The sequence below is a fragment of the Corvus kubaryi genome, unplaced genomic scaffold, assembly GCF_017639235.1.
Source record: "Corvus kubaryi isolate FWS band 111438036 unplaced genomic scaffold, C.kubaryi_AGA036_p1.0 37292, whole genome shotgun sequence".
Lineage (NCBI taxonomy): Eukaryota > Metazoa > Chordata > Aves > Passeriformes > Corvidae > Corvus > Corvus kubaryi.
The window spans coordinates 1,775,533-1,793,257 of NW_024581091.1; the positions used below are offsets into that span (position 1 = coordinate 1,775,533).

Sequence of the window (17,725 nt, forward strand, 5' to 3'; positions counted from 1 at the left end):
CATTGTTAACTATGGTGAAGTCTTTACTTCCCACAAGGACCCCTCAAAGAAGCTGTGCAAACGAAGTCCTCCCATCCTTATATGTTTAGCCTGATAACAAAGATTTCACTCAACTTGGAAATGAGCTGTTTGGAAATAAATACATAGAAATTTCTTCCATCTGCAAATAGTCGGAAGTAAAGAAAATATGAGTCTGTTAAAAAATGAACTATTCACCCAATAAAAAAACAGCCCAAGGCCCCAAAATCAACATTCCCCCAGTGTGGCTTAAGGCAATTCCAATTTTCCGACTCAGTGGAGCTGAATAATTTTTGGGGGTATGTTTTGGATAGCTGTGGTCTTTTGGCTAATGTGATGACATCAGTTGGGAAAACAGTGACACGAGACATCTGACCACAAGAAGATGGGAACACTGATTGGAATCTTCACAAAATCTTTGAAGTCTTCTCTCATGATACCCAGATTTTAATCCTGTCTGTTACATTCTTTGGTTGTGTTGCAATGAAGAAAAAATGAAGAAGTCATACGTGACTTACACCCTAGGAGACACTGACGCTGCCATGTCAGGGAACACTTTCTTACAGCCCTTTGAGTGCCATGTGCAGGTTCAGTCTTCGGCATACTTGGACTCTGTAGTAAAATGAAATGCTTTGTTCCTGGCAACAAAAAATGGCTGCTATTTGTTGAAAGGAAGGAAAAATAATAATGATGAATTTGCTTAATTGTTAATGAATTATCCAAAATAGCCTACAAAGCAGCAAGAGGGACAGGTATCCTTTCAGCTTGTTACAGGGAGGTGTTTAGAGAAGGAAGTGCTTGGAGGAAACACACTGGTAACATTTTTGCTAAATGTGATCACCACTGAGGTTACTGTCAATGGTTATCTTTCCCATTATCTTGTATTTATTTCTTTTTTTTTCTTTTTTTTTTTAATTTCTGGAGAGCATGACTTCAAATCGCACAAGGTACAGGACTATGCCAACACATTGTGCTAAAAGTTATGGCAGCAAACATGAGAAAAACATTTTTTATTTCTTAAAAACTAAAAAACTAAAATTGCTAGTGAATGCTGATGTCAGGAGTAAACTGAGGTGGGAAGAGAGTAAGCAAGCTAGAGGCATTCTCTAGGAAATAGGCTACTGAAGAAAAGCAACATTTGATTTAATTGAAAATCATCGTTTTTACCTTCAGCTTTCTTCTAAACAGTAAAAATCCCTATAGAATCAAATTAGTCGGGACACTGACTGAAAAGAATAATTTCACTTCACTCCAAATACTGTTTTGCTGTGAGCTAAGATTGGTTTAATTTAGATGAAATTTTCCATTAGCATTTGAATAGATACTTGAATTTCACAAAATCATTGCTTTCTTAAGAAGTTTTACAGCTTGTTCAAATCCTCATTTTTCTAAGGGAGTATTGATCCATCAGCAGATGGCCCTGGCTTGTATTCCTGGTACACACACCATTTCAAACAAACTATACAGGGTACTTTTCACTCATTTTCTTCTTAGTCTTTTTTTAAATAGTCATTTTGGTATCAGAAGACATTGCATGCTCTCCTTCATCCTTTTCTTCAAGCAGGAATAGCATTGTGAGAATTTTTCAACACGGAAATGACTCCGTAGCATTTGGCCTGGCAATAGGTCGGGTGTGTGCAGGTAGATTGACAGCTCTTTCCCATGTTTCTTCCTCAGTCGAGTCTCCTGATGACTTTGGTGAAAGATTTGTGTATGCAAAAAACACTTGGGTTTTCCTTGGTGTAAACAAGGAGTGGGTGAAGCTTCAGTGTTGAATGTGGACCAGCTACAACAAAGGCTGTTTTCCTTGGCTCTTTTTATTGAAATTGTGTTCATGGTGAGCAGTGCTTACGTAAATTGCTTCTCTTTCACAGAATGATGGGCTTTGCTGTCAGAGGTGAAGTACCGAACAGAGAAGAAAGCAGAAAATGAGGAACTGATAGAGTTTTGACTACAGGGATGCAGTAAGTCAGCAAACGTACTTTTATTGGCTCCAATACTGGTCTGCTGCTGGCAATGTCTGGCTCAGCAAAGAACCAGCTGGGTGGCTGTGCACTCCTTTATTGGTTATTGGTAAGTCAAACACAAAGCTTTCAAAGAGCCAGGTTTTTTGACAAGTCACTTGCTCTTCACTGTTTGTATTGCGTTACTAAGTGCCTTTCACACAAAGGTCTGACACCTGCATGGACAAGCTCCTACTTTTTGTCAGAAGCGATGGATGGCAGGTGGTGTTTCAAGTTCTGCCCTTTGGTCCTTTTTTTGGGCTTAGTATATCTTACTTCTCCTTTACTTTTTACTTTTGCAAAAGCCTGGCCAAAGGGGAAAACAGAAGTCACTTCTCTGTTGCAGATGATTAATTATCTGCCACTATAGCAGGTGGCTGTGCTCTCCTGAGTGGCTGTGAATAGCTACCGGCTCTCAGTTAGAAACCTTGCCTTTTAACTGCGCTGCAATTGTTTCTTCTGTGCCTGTGCTTTGCCCCCACACAGTGGCTCATTCTCACACATTCTTATTCCTTCAAGAAGTTCTGCATCAAGTAAAAAAAGCCCATGGAATCCATACTCTCATTTACATGTCCTGTCTCACTGTTCATGAAATTTGCCGCTGATGCTTTAGACACAGTTCACACAGAAATGGTATTTCAAGCTTTTGCAATTTTATTGACATTTTGGCTTTAGCACAAGAGTTGAATTCTGATTCTGCTGCCTGCTTGCCAACTTGTCAAAAGTGTGGCCTTGAAAACAGAAGAGGAAAAGAAGTTTCGCCAGTATTTTTGAAGTGTCCTAATTTCTGTGCAAATATGTAATATATGTCTTTAATAAAAGAATCAGGCTACGAGGGTGATTTTTTTTCTGTTCATTTGCTTCTCTTATGGGCTATGAAGCTTTATTCTTTCTGGAAAAATATTTCAAGGAAAAAGCTATAAATCATGAATCTTCGGAGTGCAGTGTGAATGTTACTTCAGTGCGTAAAAATTTTTTTTGAATTCTGGTGGTTTTTATTTAGCTGAGACAGAAAAGCTGCTTAACTCTCCTTCTCAAGAGCTAAAGGCTCATCTGGAGGGAAGTTGATTAACTGGGTCCAAATGTGCTCTCGAAACAAACACTTGCCTAATGACCACTTATTTCCACAGATTTTTATAAGGTGTCTACATATGAAAAAGTTTTCTGCAAAAGATAAAAAGATTAGATTTTCCCCAGTTTACCTGTCTTCTAGTAAGAAATAGGAGAAACTGACAGACTGATACTGGAGTTGCCAATGTGCGCTTTTGGTGGTGCAGTCTTACCTCACATTTCTGCTAGAGTGCTTGGCTGAGTCTGTGGAGATGGGATCTGAGAAACCTAGTGCAAGCCGTTTCTTTCAAAAACATGCTGATCCCGCTCCTCGTGAATTTGAACTTTGATGGAATAAGGTAATCGGACCTGTCAGAGGTTGATGCTTGTTAAAATAAATTATATTTGTTAATGATGCAAAGTTATTCAGCATAGCTGTGTTGAAACATGTCTGCAGAAGGTTGCAGAGATGTCACACTGTTTCATGAAAGGGCAGAGGAAACAGTATCAGTGAGCCTGGTTATACCTGTAACCTTCCAGATCGTTCCACAGAATCTCCCTCTCCAGAATTCCACAGGAATTGTGAGGTAGTCTTTGCACTGACTGACACCAGTGGTTGTTATTAGAAGCAATTTAACTGCAGGTAATATAAAAGTCAATTTTCATGACAGTTTTCAACAACAGAGATCTCAGGCTTATTTTTATAGGTGGCAAAATTCTTGTTTCACTTGCACACACAGAATCAAAATGCCTATTTGCTGACCCCAAAGTTTCCATGGAAGTTCGCATAATTTTCAAAGGATCCCTTTCCTGTAGATTTGCTCATGATACCTTGTTATTAACGAGAATAAATGCTTGAAAAAAAACTGCAATATAAAGTCAGTCCTATGTGTAATTTTCCTGGGGAAAATGGGATTTTCCCATGTTATGTGATAGGAACGTAAGAAATGCAATCATTTTAGAATAAGAAGCAGTCCGTAAACAAAAGCAAGTAAAGCATGGATCATGCATTTTTCACCTAACACAAAAACAGGATGTTTATATTAGCCAATATTATGTGCATGTTAACCAATATTCAGCACAGACAGAGAAGTTGAGGCCGAGAAACTCATGTTTGCATTCTCTGTTCTTCTAAGGGAGAGTTAGAAGTACTTTTTCAGGGACTTTCCAGTATTTCTTTCAATGACTTCCTCTATAGTTAACAGTGTTTATACATTAGAGAAAAATATACTTTCATTATTACAAGGACAGTAACCCTGGGAACTCGAGGAGACAAAGTGCAGTTCTCCATACGAGAGCAGAACTCCAGCAACCAGGCAAGAGAAGTGGAGTTTGAAGATAAGGAATGACAGGAGGTCATTGCTTGGTCAGTTGGTAGTTGCCACTTCTCCTGCCCCGCAAAGGAACCTGCTGGTGAAAGAAGGAAATAAAAGTGGCTTGAAAGGAAGGCGAAGTAAGGGGCCAAGAGAATAGTGGAGGACAGAAAGGACATGTAAACACCTCTGTTGCATTTCATTATGTGGAGGGTAGTGAAATGAAAGTGATGAACGCACATGGCAGCTGTAAAGGGGAGTGGTCTTCCGACAGTCTTGTAGAAGGACAGTTTAGATGCTAAATGAAGTGGTCAAGGGGAACAGAAACTTTCATGAGATTGGGAAAAAGGAGGAGATGGACAAGAGCACGTAGTTAGCTGCAGTGAAATCCCAGGGTCCATCCTTTCACTGTGGTGCAGATGTCCTGACCCTTAATCACCCCCTGGCCAGCTGCCTGCTGTGCTACACAGATGTGCACGTGTACAGACACACACAGACACTGACTGCACAGTCTGCATGCTTCCAAAGGGTGCAGTTTTCCCCCATGGCTTCTGCATGGCCAGATAGCTGGAAGGCCACAGGGCACACTGTTTAGAGTTGAAGTGGCAGAACTCCTCAAACTGATGCCAAAATAACAATGGTAAAGGAGAGGCACCATCAATCTTACTGACAAGGGTCTTCAAGGAGAAGCAAGCCAGAGACAGCTGTCTTATTTTATGATCACGCAATTACCCAGCAAAAATCCTTCAGCTGTTTTATTACTATCTAGATTGTAGATAAAAGTGTGCATCCCTCAGATAAACAGTTATACTCTAGTTAAAAGCAATAGGCTTTAAACTTATGCCCTTTCTCTCTTATTCCCTGTTTCCTTTTGGAAGATTTTTGCGAGCGGCAGGCATCATGTGTTCAGCACACTGCATTTCAGGCATCAGAACAGGAAGCAGTTGTTACACCACGACAAGTGCTTGCTATTTGGGTACCCAAAGTAAAGGCCACAAATTCCCATTTTGATGATTAAATGCTGGCTTTTTTCTAGTAAAGATTTACAACGGTGGGGCTGGTGTGGACACTAGCAGTGTTTAAGCATGGGGGCAAAACTTTTATCTGCGAGGTAGTTACAGAAGGAGCCTTGTCCTACAGCCCACCATTCCCCATGGGTTTGGAACAGCCTGATGAGAGGAGAGTGAGCCATTTACCCCACCCTAAGAGTCTGTTACTGTAGTCAGGAGTGCCAGGTTACCGTAACAGGGGGAGTTATGGCAGCATGGGCTTAAAAATTTTCATTTCGGTTCCAGAAATCAGGCTGGCGAAAATCAACCAGAGTTTCCAAATAAAACAAATGAAAAGTTAAAAGATCAAACAGATAACAAATGGATTTTTTACATAAAACTTTTAATAATAAATTGATAGGAACAGCTACGCTCTCACAATCGATCTCTGTGTATGTAAAACGCAGTTTTTTCCATTAGCTGATGGAGTAGCTAATTAGATATACAATCAAGCACAGAATAATGAGATTGTGAATATTTCTTCAGAAATGAATAGCAGGAATGAAAAATCCGGTAGAAATTAAATAAATTATAGTTGTTTTCTCTCTTACATAGAAACTACTCAACAAATAAATACATTTATAAATACCATGGAAATCACAATACATAAATACCAAATACAGTCTTACACATTCTGTAGGTTAGGTTTTTCAAGTTAGACATTACAGCTCATAGTCTGGCCACAGGCTGACAGGGTTCAGGAAGCTGTTGTTGACACAACATACTGGTGCACTCCAGGGGAGCAGGAGGATTCATCAGTTTGCTGGTGAAGTAGCAAAATTATCAGGCTTAGTGTAAATAAACGGTCCTGCAGGTGCATTGCACCTCACTGCATGTGTTTGGCTAAAGTGGCTGCCAAGGGTTCTCAATCTCCTCCAGCAAGCCACTTTTCCTTCAGTGTCATGGCCAGCGTGTCCCATGGACAACACTGACCATTGCGAAAGACTTCCTTAAATACACACAATTAAATAAATAGATAAATAAATAAAACCATCCATAAATAACATCATAATGCTGATGCAGGATGTGGAAGATGGTCCACTGCTTGAATGATGCTTTTCCCAATATTTCCCTTGACAGAGGAGCAGAAGCAGCTCCCAGATTTTTTTCTGTCCTGGTGTTTCTTAGAGAGGAGAGTCAGAATTTTGTTGAGCCCTGTTAAGAAGTGAGGGAAGAGGATAATTTAAAGGATGATTCAAGACAGTTATCACTGCTTAGCATTGCACAAACAGCTTAGGATGAGGGGTCTCTTTCCAATTCTTTGTGCTATCTTGAAGCACAGGGAGAATAAAGATGTTTTGAAAGCAACTACTGAAATCCCAGTGTGTGCATGTCTGGTGTCCAGCTGGGAAACCTCTGGAGCATGAGCTTCTGCAGTTACTCACAGCAAGATCCTCATTAACTCAAAAACAGCAACTAAGTAAGGGGAAGACTACTTTTTTAAAGGCTTATTTTTCAAAGGGAGACAAACACTGCTCTGTTTCTCTCCCTGCAAACGGAGTTGCTGGTACTCAGAGGTTTAGTACTGACATATCAGCTTGAGTGAGGACCCTGCAGCACAGTCAGAAAAACTGATTCTAAAATTGAGCAGGAAGCTTCCCTGTTCTTTGAATCTGATTAAGAAAGAATGGGAGCTATCACTATGGAATCCTACGAACTGGCTTTTTCTGGGAGGTTTGCCATTCAGCTGCCCAGATAGAGTGTGAATGGGACTTACTTGGCCAAGATTGCCTTTACAATCAGCTGTACCCAGGGAGCGGTGGGCTCCAAGCACACCTCTCTGCCATCCTTCAGAGTTGCTCTGCAAAACAGGGAATAAAGAAAAGTCAGGAAACTACTACTTGGATTTGTTTTACTCACAGAATGTAACCTTGCATTTTTAGACCAGACAGTATAAATTCATCCCAACTATCTAGGTTAGATTTGGCTGTTTTGCTGTATGTGTTACACAGCTGAGGAGACCAGAACCATCCAGAATCGTGTGAATCTCTGTGTCTGCTCTCAAAGCAGTCACACATTCCCAAAAATCTTTCCCAGCACATATGAATACTTGGTTTGGATTTGTTTACATTAGTAAAGCTTTCTTACACAATGATTGAAACCTTCACTGGTGAAAAGGTGTTTGAGCAGAATAAGGATTTTAACATTTTAGTGCTCTTGTGCTATTCAGACCAGCTTAGGTTGGTTCATCCTTTCCCTAAATCTGCTTGCTGGAACTTAATTTTTCTCCTTGAGACTGCCTGCCTAATAAATGCAGTATTGAACCTACACCATTACCTTGTGTATTAAGAACTGACAAGTCCATGAAATTCACATTCTACTACTAGAAATATTTAATATGTCCCATGACAGATAAACAACGATCGGTTCGAAAATATGTAAGGTCATTAAGATGGTGAAAAACATGGTGTTTCACTTAAAACCATTCCTGGCAAAATAAGAACCAAGTCTAGCTGTGTGAGGTCAGCATGCTGACTGTGGTACTTGTGGAGCCTAAAAGCCCCGCAGCAGTGGCAGCAGAGCAGCGAAAGAGGAAGTAGCCTCTTGCAGAGCTACTTACATGACTTCAACATTCTTGCAGTGGGGGCCGCTCTGTGTCAGCTTCACATCTTGAATGGATTTCGGGGGAATGAACTTGGAATGAGTGGCTATGCACTGGCACCGGAGCTCAGTTCCCATCCTTGCCAGGGTCTTACCTGTGAACAGAAAAGGCAGATCGGTGTTTGACAAGTGGTCTTATGGTCAATATATTGGACATAAAGCACAGCTGCTCTATTGCAACAACATCCTCAGTTAAAACATTGCATTCGTCCAAGCTGCCTAAATCCTCACATTATAGGGAGGGTTACTTAGGTTTCAGGGGAGCTGATGCCCAAGTACGTTGGAAACTAAATCAACAAATCTTTTAAAAATGAACCCACATATTTTATGGTTACTTGTAGTGACTGCACTGTATGGTTAATTGCATTGTTTTAGTATCTGGATCAAAAAAACTTGGCCATTCTGCAGAACACAGAGCCCTAGATTTGTTCTTAATTGGAGGTTTGTCCATGTTTCTGTGTTCATATTGTTTGCTCTCCCTTTCCAACTGAGCATTACTTGCTTGAGGCAGCATGGTCATGAAGCAAAAAATATGAAATGATAAACTGTTCTTTGTGTGGGAAGGGAGAGAAACATTAGAACACTTGAGAACAAAAATCAGTCTCTGGCCACAGAAGTATCTGTCTATAGCCACATACACTTCAAATGAAACACGAACAAAGCAAATCCAAGCTGCATATTTCAAACATTTCCCACAAGATGTCAGTAACTCTTCAGTTCAAGGTCTACATGGTAGATTTCTGACTGAAGAGTGGTGCTGAAAATCTGTCAAAAGAGACTAACTAAGTGAGACACATAGAAAGCTACTCTGCATGGACAAGCATCTCAGTTGATGACCGGGCAAAACTACAGCCAAGAGGATTTTGGGAAGCTTTACTTACCTTCAGACAGAGCTGCTGAGATCAGGAAAAGAGCCAGGACAGCCACGAGTTTGCCGTTCATGGTTGGACAGGAGTTTTTCTCTGGGTTGTTAGGTCTAGTTCTGTGAGCTTCAGTCCCAGAGGATTGTTGATCCCTGCTCTGTGTGAGGATTGTTGATTCCTGCTTATATACTCTTTTGTGCCCAGTCTCTCTACTTTGCTGGCACGGAGATTGCGTTAGAGGAATTTCCCAAATGCAGTAAAAATGAGTCACATGACTGTTGTGAAACTTCTTCCTAGATGACTGAGGATAATGATACAATGTAATAACTTTTTAAAATATGTCTGTGATAGTCACACATTCCAATTATTTTGGTAGACTTGTAAATTTTGTGCTTTTTCTAAAGCATATCCTTATTTAATAATACAACTTTAGGATAGTTTCAGTTACATTTATGTTATCACTTTTTATTATTTTCTTCAGGGTTTAACTGTTCTTTGCAGACATGCCAGGTCTACACTTGAGATACCGAATTTCTTATTCCCACTTACGGTGACTTTTGCTTACCTGATATAAGCCACCAGAGTAGAATTCAGGCAGTGCTGAAATTACTGAGAAGCTTTTTACTGCGTCAGGATTTTACCTCAGCACTATTTTGATGTAAAGGGTTTTCATTTTAGTTTTTTTTTTTTCCTCTATTCAAGGGGCATGATACAAAGTGAAGTCATCACTAATTCTTTGTGTTTAGTAAGGGATTGAGACTGCAGTATTCAGAGCTTTCTGTAGGAAGCAGATACTGAATTCTAAATGGATCTGAAAATCATGCCTGTACTTTTCATGTTACACCTGTTAATGAATGATAAACAGAGGAAGCTTTATATGTAAACTAAACAGCATGACCTGCTGAACACAACTGATTTTGTTTCCTTGGTAGGTCCAGGCATTTTTAATAAGTCTTTTCTGAAATCTTTTTCAGTGACAGTAACCCTGTCTTAGCAAAGGGACACAACAGTGCGAGTTATGGCACTGTACAGACTTTTCTGTTAGAGAAACTTGTTGCATGAATGCTGAGCGTTTATTTGCTGTGGCTGGGCGTGATACCTTGCAAGAGAGACAATTCCAAGGGAAGATGGGCTCAAATGCTGAACTTCTGCTTAAATTAATTAATTCACTTTTACATTTAATTAATTAATTGTATTTCTAAAGCCAGCTGGAATGTGTGTGATTAGGAGAAAGCCTTCTGTTTCAGTGTAGTAAAAACATCATCCTTTTGACGTGATGACTTTTGCTGCTTATCATCTTCAAATTCAAAGCTTTGTGGTTTTGGGATCTGTGGGTTGATAGAGGTACTTCTCCCCGAATCTGGAGACTTCATAAAAACTCAATCATCTTTAACATGTGTAAAGCATTGTAATTTATTTACAGTAAGAACTGAATAGTTTGCCCATAGTTTATTGTAGTTTCCTGTGTACCACTTGTCATTAACTTGATAAAAGGTATTTGTGATAAAAATTCATTTGTTTCCCATCACTATGTGAGCTGTCCCAGGAAAAGATCCAGCAGCTTTGTCTGTCCTACCTCTTACTGAGTACTGAGTTGACAAAAGATACCGATTCTGACTCTTGATGGTGCTGCTCCTTAGCTGTGTCTCTTAGAGAACTTCAGTGAAAAATACATTTAGTTCTCTGAAGGTATGAAACAGGAAAGGGTTTTGCCAGGAACTTAAGATTATGTTTTATTGTTTATGTTGTATTATGATGTATATGTTGTGTTATATTAATGTGTGGTTTCACTGGCGTCAGATTGCAGATGTTGGATTTTTAACCAGTCTATTTGGAAGGAGGTTTTCCTGATGTTTTTCTTTTGATTTCTCTCTGCATCTCCACATATGTTAAGCACTGAGGTTAATCAACATTTGATTAGAGATCCTACTTTTCTTAGTTACTATTTGCACCCTTATTATATAATTTTGGTGTGTGCTGAAATGTTATTAATATCTGAGGGAAAAAAAAGAGAATTCCCCTTCAAATCCCCAAGTGAAATCAGTGAGCGCTTGTGCTCCTGACCAGCAGGCTCAGCTATTTCCTGCGTGTGGCAGTAACAGATCTGCAGAAATCCCCAGGGCAGAAGTGAAGCAAGGAGTCTGCTCCACCTATGATTAGCCCTGGCCCTGAACTAAGGGTGAGTGTCTGTCTAAAAGAGCAGGATGTTTGTAATGGAATATAAATCCACTATGTTTTCTGAGAGCTGGAGCATCTCGTCTCCCTCCACCTTTTTGCTGATGCTACAGTTTCATTGGGACTGTGTGAAGGGGCAGTAAGAGAGACAACTGAGGAGTGAAAAGGTCGAGGCATGAGATCAAGCCCAAAGGCCAGACACTCCTAAGCTGCGTTTCTGGGAATGCCGTGTTTTGTCCAAGTTCTCCTTACATCCCTTCGACACTTTGCCCAGGATCTCATCCAGGCTTTGTCGTGGGAACTGCAAATCCATTATGGGATTCTGGCAGCTTGTTTTCCTCCCAGCCATCCCAGAGATGACTTGTGCAAATGGAATTGCTGCTTCTTTTGAAGGATCGCGTTGCTGAGTGAGCTGATACTGCCGTGAGCAGAGCCTTCCATGCTAAACCCTGTTAAAACCACGCTGGCAGTGCACAAAACACTTGCACAACAGTCTGATTACTGAAAGACTGCTGAAAAGGAAGCAAATACCTCCCGTGCCTGTGTTCTAAGGCAGGATATAGCTTGTGTTCTCCGTGTTGCAGGATGAAAACTAGTGATTTGTCATGACTCATCACCTTGTCTAATGAGCACAAAAGTCAAAAGGGCATCTTTTAGCATCTCGATTGGGATCCGTTAGTCTTTGTATGTAGCAACGGATGCCCCTGCACAAGGGTCTCAGTAAGGGGGATTCAGGTGTACTGAAGCTGAGCTTCAGTCCATTACAGGTTTGAGTTGCTCCAGTTCCAGAGGAATGGTCCAGCTCCTGGGCTGATAAAATTACTCTGAGCAAATTAAGCATCTGTCTTGTTTTAGACAAATTCCAGCCTCTCCCTTGAGAAGTTGTGCACACAAGACTCAGACGCCCAGGAAGTAAAGCTTTTGCTGTAATGAGGGTTCAGCCTGTTTGTCAACTTCTACCTCCTGTGTGTCCTCTGCTCCAGCTAGTCTTGTTCCCAGGGAAAATCTGACTCTGTCTTCTGAAACCACCTCCTTTTTCCCACAAAGGTCTTGGCATTCACCTGCCGTTCTACTTGAGCTGCAGGGAGCTGAAGGGACAAATACAGAAGCTGTGAAATAGTTGCTTCCGCTGCTCGGAAGCTGTGCCCAGTGTTGAGCAAACACTTGTGGAAGTCTGCAATGAGGCAGAGCTTGGGGAAGATATGCGTAAAAAGCAAAATATCTGCTAGGTTTGAGAATTGCTGTAGGAGGAAGTGACAGCAAGGGAAGGAGAAAGGCTTAGGTCAGCTCGTGGGGTTTTTCAAACTTCAGTGTTTAAATATAGACGGTTATGTAGCCTTAGTCAGATCACGGCAAGTGCTGGACTTTCCTGGATACCTCTGGAATCACAAAGTAGCAGTACAGCTTTCAAGTTGATTTGCCTTTTAATGTATTTATTATGTATTCATAATGTATTTTATTGTGTATTTTATAATGTATTTACAAAAACAGTAGTATGTTACTACATGTTTACTTTTGATATGTATTTCAGTTCTGTTTGAAAAAAAGTCAATTCTGTATTGTAGCTTTCACTTAAAAATTTGTTGTGGATTAAATGAAATGTTTCATTTGCTCCAACTCAATATGAAAATGTATTGAAAATATTAATACAAGGTATCTAGTAATATTAGAAAAGGATACATTACTATTACTTGTAGTGTTAACATAAAATACTAGAAGATATTAACAAATATACATACTACAAATAAAATTTGTCTACCTGGTTGGAACAGAAGAGATACTAAGTCCACCTAGAGAATTTTTGGGCACCAGCACCTGGGCTTTACCTGCCCTATAAGGCTTCATTTATTGCTTACTTGCATTTGCCTCTCATCAGCTCGGCCGGAAGCATTTTCTCACTATGCAAATAAGACCTGGAAATGGCAGGAGGAAACACATAGTAATTTTTAAGAAGTTTGTGCCAGGAACTTTTGATTAAATTAGAAGCAGTCAGTGGCCATAACACGTCACACCTTCATCTCTGACTCTTATAAGTGAGATCTGTTTGGCATAAAAGCTGTAATATGTAAACTTGATGACCCAATGGATTTCAAGCTGCTGGACAGGTCAAATCTTACTGCTCACCAAAACCTGGTGGTGCAGCAGCAGGAAGGAACAGTGGATGTGTTCAGTCAGCTCATGGATTCAGATCTGAGTCCAGAGCTGGTTTGGTGAGGTGACTGCTGGGGGTCAAACCTCAGAACCCAAACAAGATTGAAGCCCACAGGGCACTTAGAGCATTTTTGAGTTCTCCACCACTCTCACCATGTATGTCTAGTCTGATGATTGCTGCTAGAATCTGCACTTCAGTGCTTTCTACCTCAGAAATTAGATTCATATGGCCAGCCATAAAGTGGGAAGCAAATCACTAAGACAAAACATCTTTTCAACTGTAGAAAGAAATCAACAATAAATCTACGGGAATTGACACATTAACATTAATGTTTAGTCATATAAGCATTCCCTTGGACCCAGGAGAAACAACACAGAACAAAAATGTAAGCTGTAAAATCCTTTTGTAAAATGAAAAATGTGATCTATTAGGGTGTCAGGTAGAACACGGTGCTAATAACACCAAGGTCACAGGTTCAATCCCCATAATGGCCTTTCACTTAAGAGTTGGACTCAATGATTCTTCTGGGTCCCTTCCAACTCGGACTAATCTGTGACCTAACATGAGAGAAAAAATTGAGCAAGTATTTTCTGTTATATTGAAATAAATAATGTCTTTTCTTCAGAAATATTACTTCTAAACTTCTTTTAGTATATATGTATATATGTGTCTCTCTGCCTTCATCTTCCTATCTGTGAATGGAAACTGCAGCACAACAAATAGAAGTAACACAGGTGATGTAGCATCTCTATTTTTAGCTGCTCCCTTATGAAAGCCATGAGCTCCCAGTCTTTACCCCGAGGCTGGCAGTGACTTAGAACTGTTGATGAGACAGGAGGCAGTTTAGGTATCAGCCTGTGCTTGCCTGCATCTTCTTTACACCCAGCCAAATACCATTTAGCTAAAGTCACTTATAAACACACTTCATTCCCTGATCTGATATTCCGATCATACATCTAGCATCGTACACCTAGCATCTCTCCTATGTACTGATGGTCAGCCTAGAATAACTTACTTTTATAGGAGCTTTGTTAATTTTTGACTATGTCAATCACTTAGGCTACTTCCTACAGGGAATTTCACCTGGTAGTTTGTTGCTTAATCAGTGAATCTCCTAAGGTCTTTCTGCAGTTCTTTATAGATGAGCCTTGTTTTCACATCATCATTTAGCGTCATCAGAGTTCTTCAACTCATGGCAAACATTGTTCCCAAACCCCTTGTGGGACTGCGAAACCAGACAGGACACTACACAAGGTGGTGTAAGAATCCATAGGTGACATCCCTTTATCAGTAAAAGTTGATCTTTTCATTCTGCCCTTCGTCTCTATGTATTCACCTGTTAATTATCCATTTCCAAGGCATGTTTCTTAGCCTCACTATTTCCAATGTTTAGTGAGGGCTGTGAAAGGATTTCAGAAAGACGATTTGACTCTACCTACGACACCTGCCACATCCATTGTCGTCTTGTCACCTTCAAACAACTGCAACAAGTGTGTGAGAGACAACTTCCTTCAAAGCTACACAGATGCTTCCTTATTATGTGTTTATTCATGTGTTTGCTAATCGCATCCATTCTGTTTCTGCTTTAAGTAAGGCCATTAAGGGGTATCTAATTTCATCTTGTTTATTCTCATCCTTACAGCACTAAAACACTTCGATTAAGCTTGAACTCCGTGATGTATCACACACAGAAGTTTAGAGCGAGAGACAGCAAAGGAAATAAAATGAATCAGCAACCATCTCAGGGAAAGAAAAATAATCAGCTGTAGTAATGTAGCAGAGGGGGCATTCTCAGCAGAAATGATGGCATTCTCAGCAGCAATGTTTTCTCTCATTTCATATGCTTGCAGAAATCCAAGGTTTATTTTTCCTGGACTTTTCTTTGACTGGTGACTCAACATTGTCCCTCGCCCTGTAATTAGATTAAGTATAAAGTGAATTCAGAAATTCATTAAAGAAACAGTTACTATTAATACAAGCTACAGGGAGAGTAGTAAGTGCTCACGAATCGTTAATGAATTATTTTTACTGTACCAACCAACTGACATTTGTGCAAAGACAAAAAAATTTTTTTTTTGTCTTTGCTCCTGCATGAACTGCTCCAATAAAAAGGACTTCCGTCTGCCTGTGTGCAAAGTAGGGATTTGACTGTCCCAGTCTACAGCAGTGAAAGCTCTTGAAAATGCCAGCTGCATGTCTGAATTATACCCAGAAAGAGGAAGTGAGTTTTTGAGACCTTGATTTTTGGAAGTGTCAGACACACAGAATGTGCTGTCTCTCAGCAGAGGTGTAGGGGCATCATAGCCATAGCCTTTTGGGTGGTTTAACACACCAGGAAGGTATCAAAGGAAACTATTTCACTCTCCAGGCATGTAGAAATCTCGCTTTAGCGAGAACTGATGGAAAGAATTACTAATGCCTGAAGAGGGTGAACATTTGCATGCCAAGAATTTAAGTAGCCTTCTAAAATGAGTTTTTAAGTGCAGGTGTTCTAGTAAAGGAAACAGCTTACCTGGCCAGCAGAGCTTTTAGAATGAGCCGGACCCAGGGCGCAGTGGGTTCCACGCACACTTCCCTGCCGTCTTTCAGCGTAGCTCTGCCAAGAAAGAAGCAGAGAAGTGAAAGCCAGGTGTGTACCTCACGCTTCTCCTAATGGCTGGAAATTTCTCTCAGCCAGTAGATGAAGGACCTGCTTGGTCTTGTCTTATTTGTTTGGGGGTTTTTATGAATGACGTCAGTACAGGTGCTTATGCTGTAATCTTATAATGAGCCTAATGAATTTCTGTTTGGTTTCAGTTCTCTATCTGGCCATATTTCAGCAGATCTTTCAGGAACTTAATTATCTTGAAAAGTATTTTTTTTAACCAAACACGGTTTGAATTACCAATTCCTAGTGAGGTGGAGCTGGATGCCATGCAGTGCTCCACAGAGGCTATGATTGTATGACCTTTAGTTGCTTCAGAGACCATAGTGAAAGCATAAAAGCCTGACAGAGCCCTTCTGTTTACTGACTGTGCTAGTCCAGTTCCTGTGACTAGTTCCAGGACTGGTTTTAAGTGAAGCTTACCGTATCTTTTATTTTGTGCCCACATGGAGTGTAATCCAGATTCCCCACTCCTCACAAAGGGAAATGCTCCATGTGCAATTCTGACACAGGAAATAACTTGGAGCCTTTCAAACTTTGCCACATGCAGGCCAAGTCAGAGGAAATTGTTTTAATTCATGTCAAGAGGATCAAGATTTTGTCTTTGATTGAGTCTTCCTTGTCTAAGTTATTAGTTGTGCCCTGTGTTCTGGGAATCTGATTCTCCACTCTGATGTTGGTCATAAGTAAGATAACAGCAGAAAGAGATTTAAAATACTCTGGAAGCTGCTTGTAACATTGGCTGGGAATTAGCGTCTTCCTTTGGATATAAGGCCTCATTCCTGATACTTGATGTCCTTGAGGCTTTGCAAGGTAAACATCCTTCCACTCGAAGTACATAAGTAAATAGGGTGAGAAGTGCCCTCCTGTTAGAAGCAAGATGTTATTTAGAAAAAGTGCTCACATGATTTCCACATTTTTGCAGTGAGGTCCTCTTTGGCTTAATCTCACATCCTGAATAGTCTTGGGAGGGATGAACTTGGAATGAGTGCTTATGCACTGGCATTGGGAGCGTCTTCCATCTGTCTTCTCCAGGGCCTTACCTATGGAACAAAACTCAGTTGTCTAGGTACATGAGCAGTCTCTATTTGCTCCCCTGAAGGAAACCGTATTCCCTCCTGTAGCCTCATTCTTGTTCCTTAGACACTCTGATTTGCTGGATGCTGAGATAAAATTAACTGCATCTGCTCAACACAGCAGCTGCATTTTCAAAGCTGTTGGTGTGCAGGTGCATTTGAATTTGAACTTGGATTGCTAAGCTTCTGCTACTATTATCTGCTCATTTTCTTTATTCTTTCTTGCAAATGGGATAATTCTTGCTCTGTCATCAACCTGCCTGCTGAGAATAAAATTGCAAATAGGACAAAACTGTCTTTTGGAAAAGAAAATGTCTATGGACATATTTAGGAAAAAAGGTCCCATTTTAATTCAAACACTTCTTAAAATCTAGAGACAGGCATATATTGTGGCATAGGAATAAACTCATTTGCTGACAGAAGCATATTTTACTTCTGGAAACATCCACAGCATCCTATCAGGTACAAATTATCCTTTTTAATTCTGAATGACAATTTACTGAGGATGCACTTCTCTTGCAAAAAGTCATCATGGACATAGCATAAGCCCATTTGCATTTGCATATGTATACTTATTAATTGCTTACATGAGTTTTAAGAAATAATTTTCTTACCTTCTGACCCTGCCATTGAGACCAAGTAGAGAACCAAAGCGACAGCAACAGGTTTGCCATCCATTGCTGTGCACGTTATCCTCTTGACAGAGGTCCTGTTCTGGTGCTGTGTCCCACCAGATTTTATACCTGAAAGGCGCACTCGCGGCAGCCTGAGTGCTGAGAGG

At 40.4% G+C, this 17,725-nt stretch overlaps 2 protein-coding genes across 2 annotated transcripts; both read right to left on the minus strand.

Moving 5' to 3' along the window:
• Positions 1-5,767: 5,767 nt before the first annotated feature.
• Positions 5,768-9,116, minus strand: LOC121664011 (interleukin-8). The gene is made up of 4 exons (XM_042026972.1): positions 8,916-9,116; positions 7,994-8,129; positions 7,151-7,234; positions 5,768-6,588 (listed from the first exon to the last, which is right to left on the minus strand). The coding sequence occupies exons 1-4, from the start codon at positions 8,974-8,976 to the stop codon at positions 6,558-6,560; spliced, it is 312 nt and encodes a 103-aa protein (XP_041882906.1). The 5' UTR covers positions 8,977-9,116; the 3' UTR covers positions 5,768-6,557.
• A 5,634-nt stretch (positions 9,117-14,750) lies between these two features.
• LOC121664013 (interleukin-8-like) lies at positions 14,751-17,725 on the minus strand. The gene is made up of 4 exons (XM_042026974.1): positions 17,559-17,725; positions 16,773-16,911; positions 15,737-15,820; positions 14,751-15,136 (listed from the first exon to the last, which is right to left on the minus strand). The coding sequence occupies exons 1-4, from the start codon at positions 17,620-17,622 to the stop codon at positions 15,061-15,063; spliced, it is 363 nt and encodes a 120-aa protein (XP_041882908.1). The 5' UTR covers positions 17,623-17,725; the 3' UTR covers positions 14,751-15,060.

Coding starts and splice junctions, on each gene's coding strand:
- LOC121664011 (XM_042026972.1), bottom strand. CDS start 8,976: ATGAACGGCAAACTCGTGGCTGTCCTGGCTCTTTTCCTGATCTCAGCA. Junction 8,130..8,915: donor CTCAGCAGCTCTGTCTGAAG/GTAAGTAAAGCT, acceptor TTCTGTTCACAG/GTAAGACCCTGGCAAGGATG. Junction 7,235..7,993: donor TGCAAGAATGTTGAAGTCAT/GTAAGTAGCTCT, acceptor CCTGTTTTGCAG/AGCAACTCTGAAGGATGGCA.
- LOC121664013 (XM_042026974.1), bottom strand. CDS start 17,622: ATGGATGGCAAACCTGTTGCTGTCGCTTTGGTTCTCTACTTGGTCTCA. Junction 15,821..16,772: donor TGCAAAAATGTGGAAATCAT/GTGAGCACTTTT, acceptor CTTTCTTGGCAG/AGCTACGCTGAAAGACGGCA. Junction 15,137..15,736: donor CTAAAAGCTCTGCTGGCCAG/GTAAGCTGTTTC, acceptor ATCTAATTACAG/GGCGAGGGACAATGTTGAGT.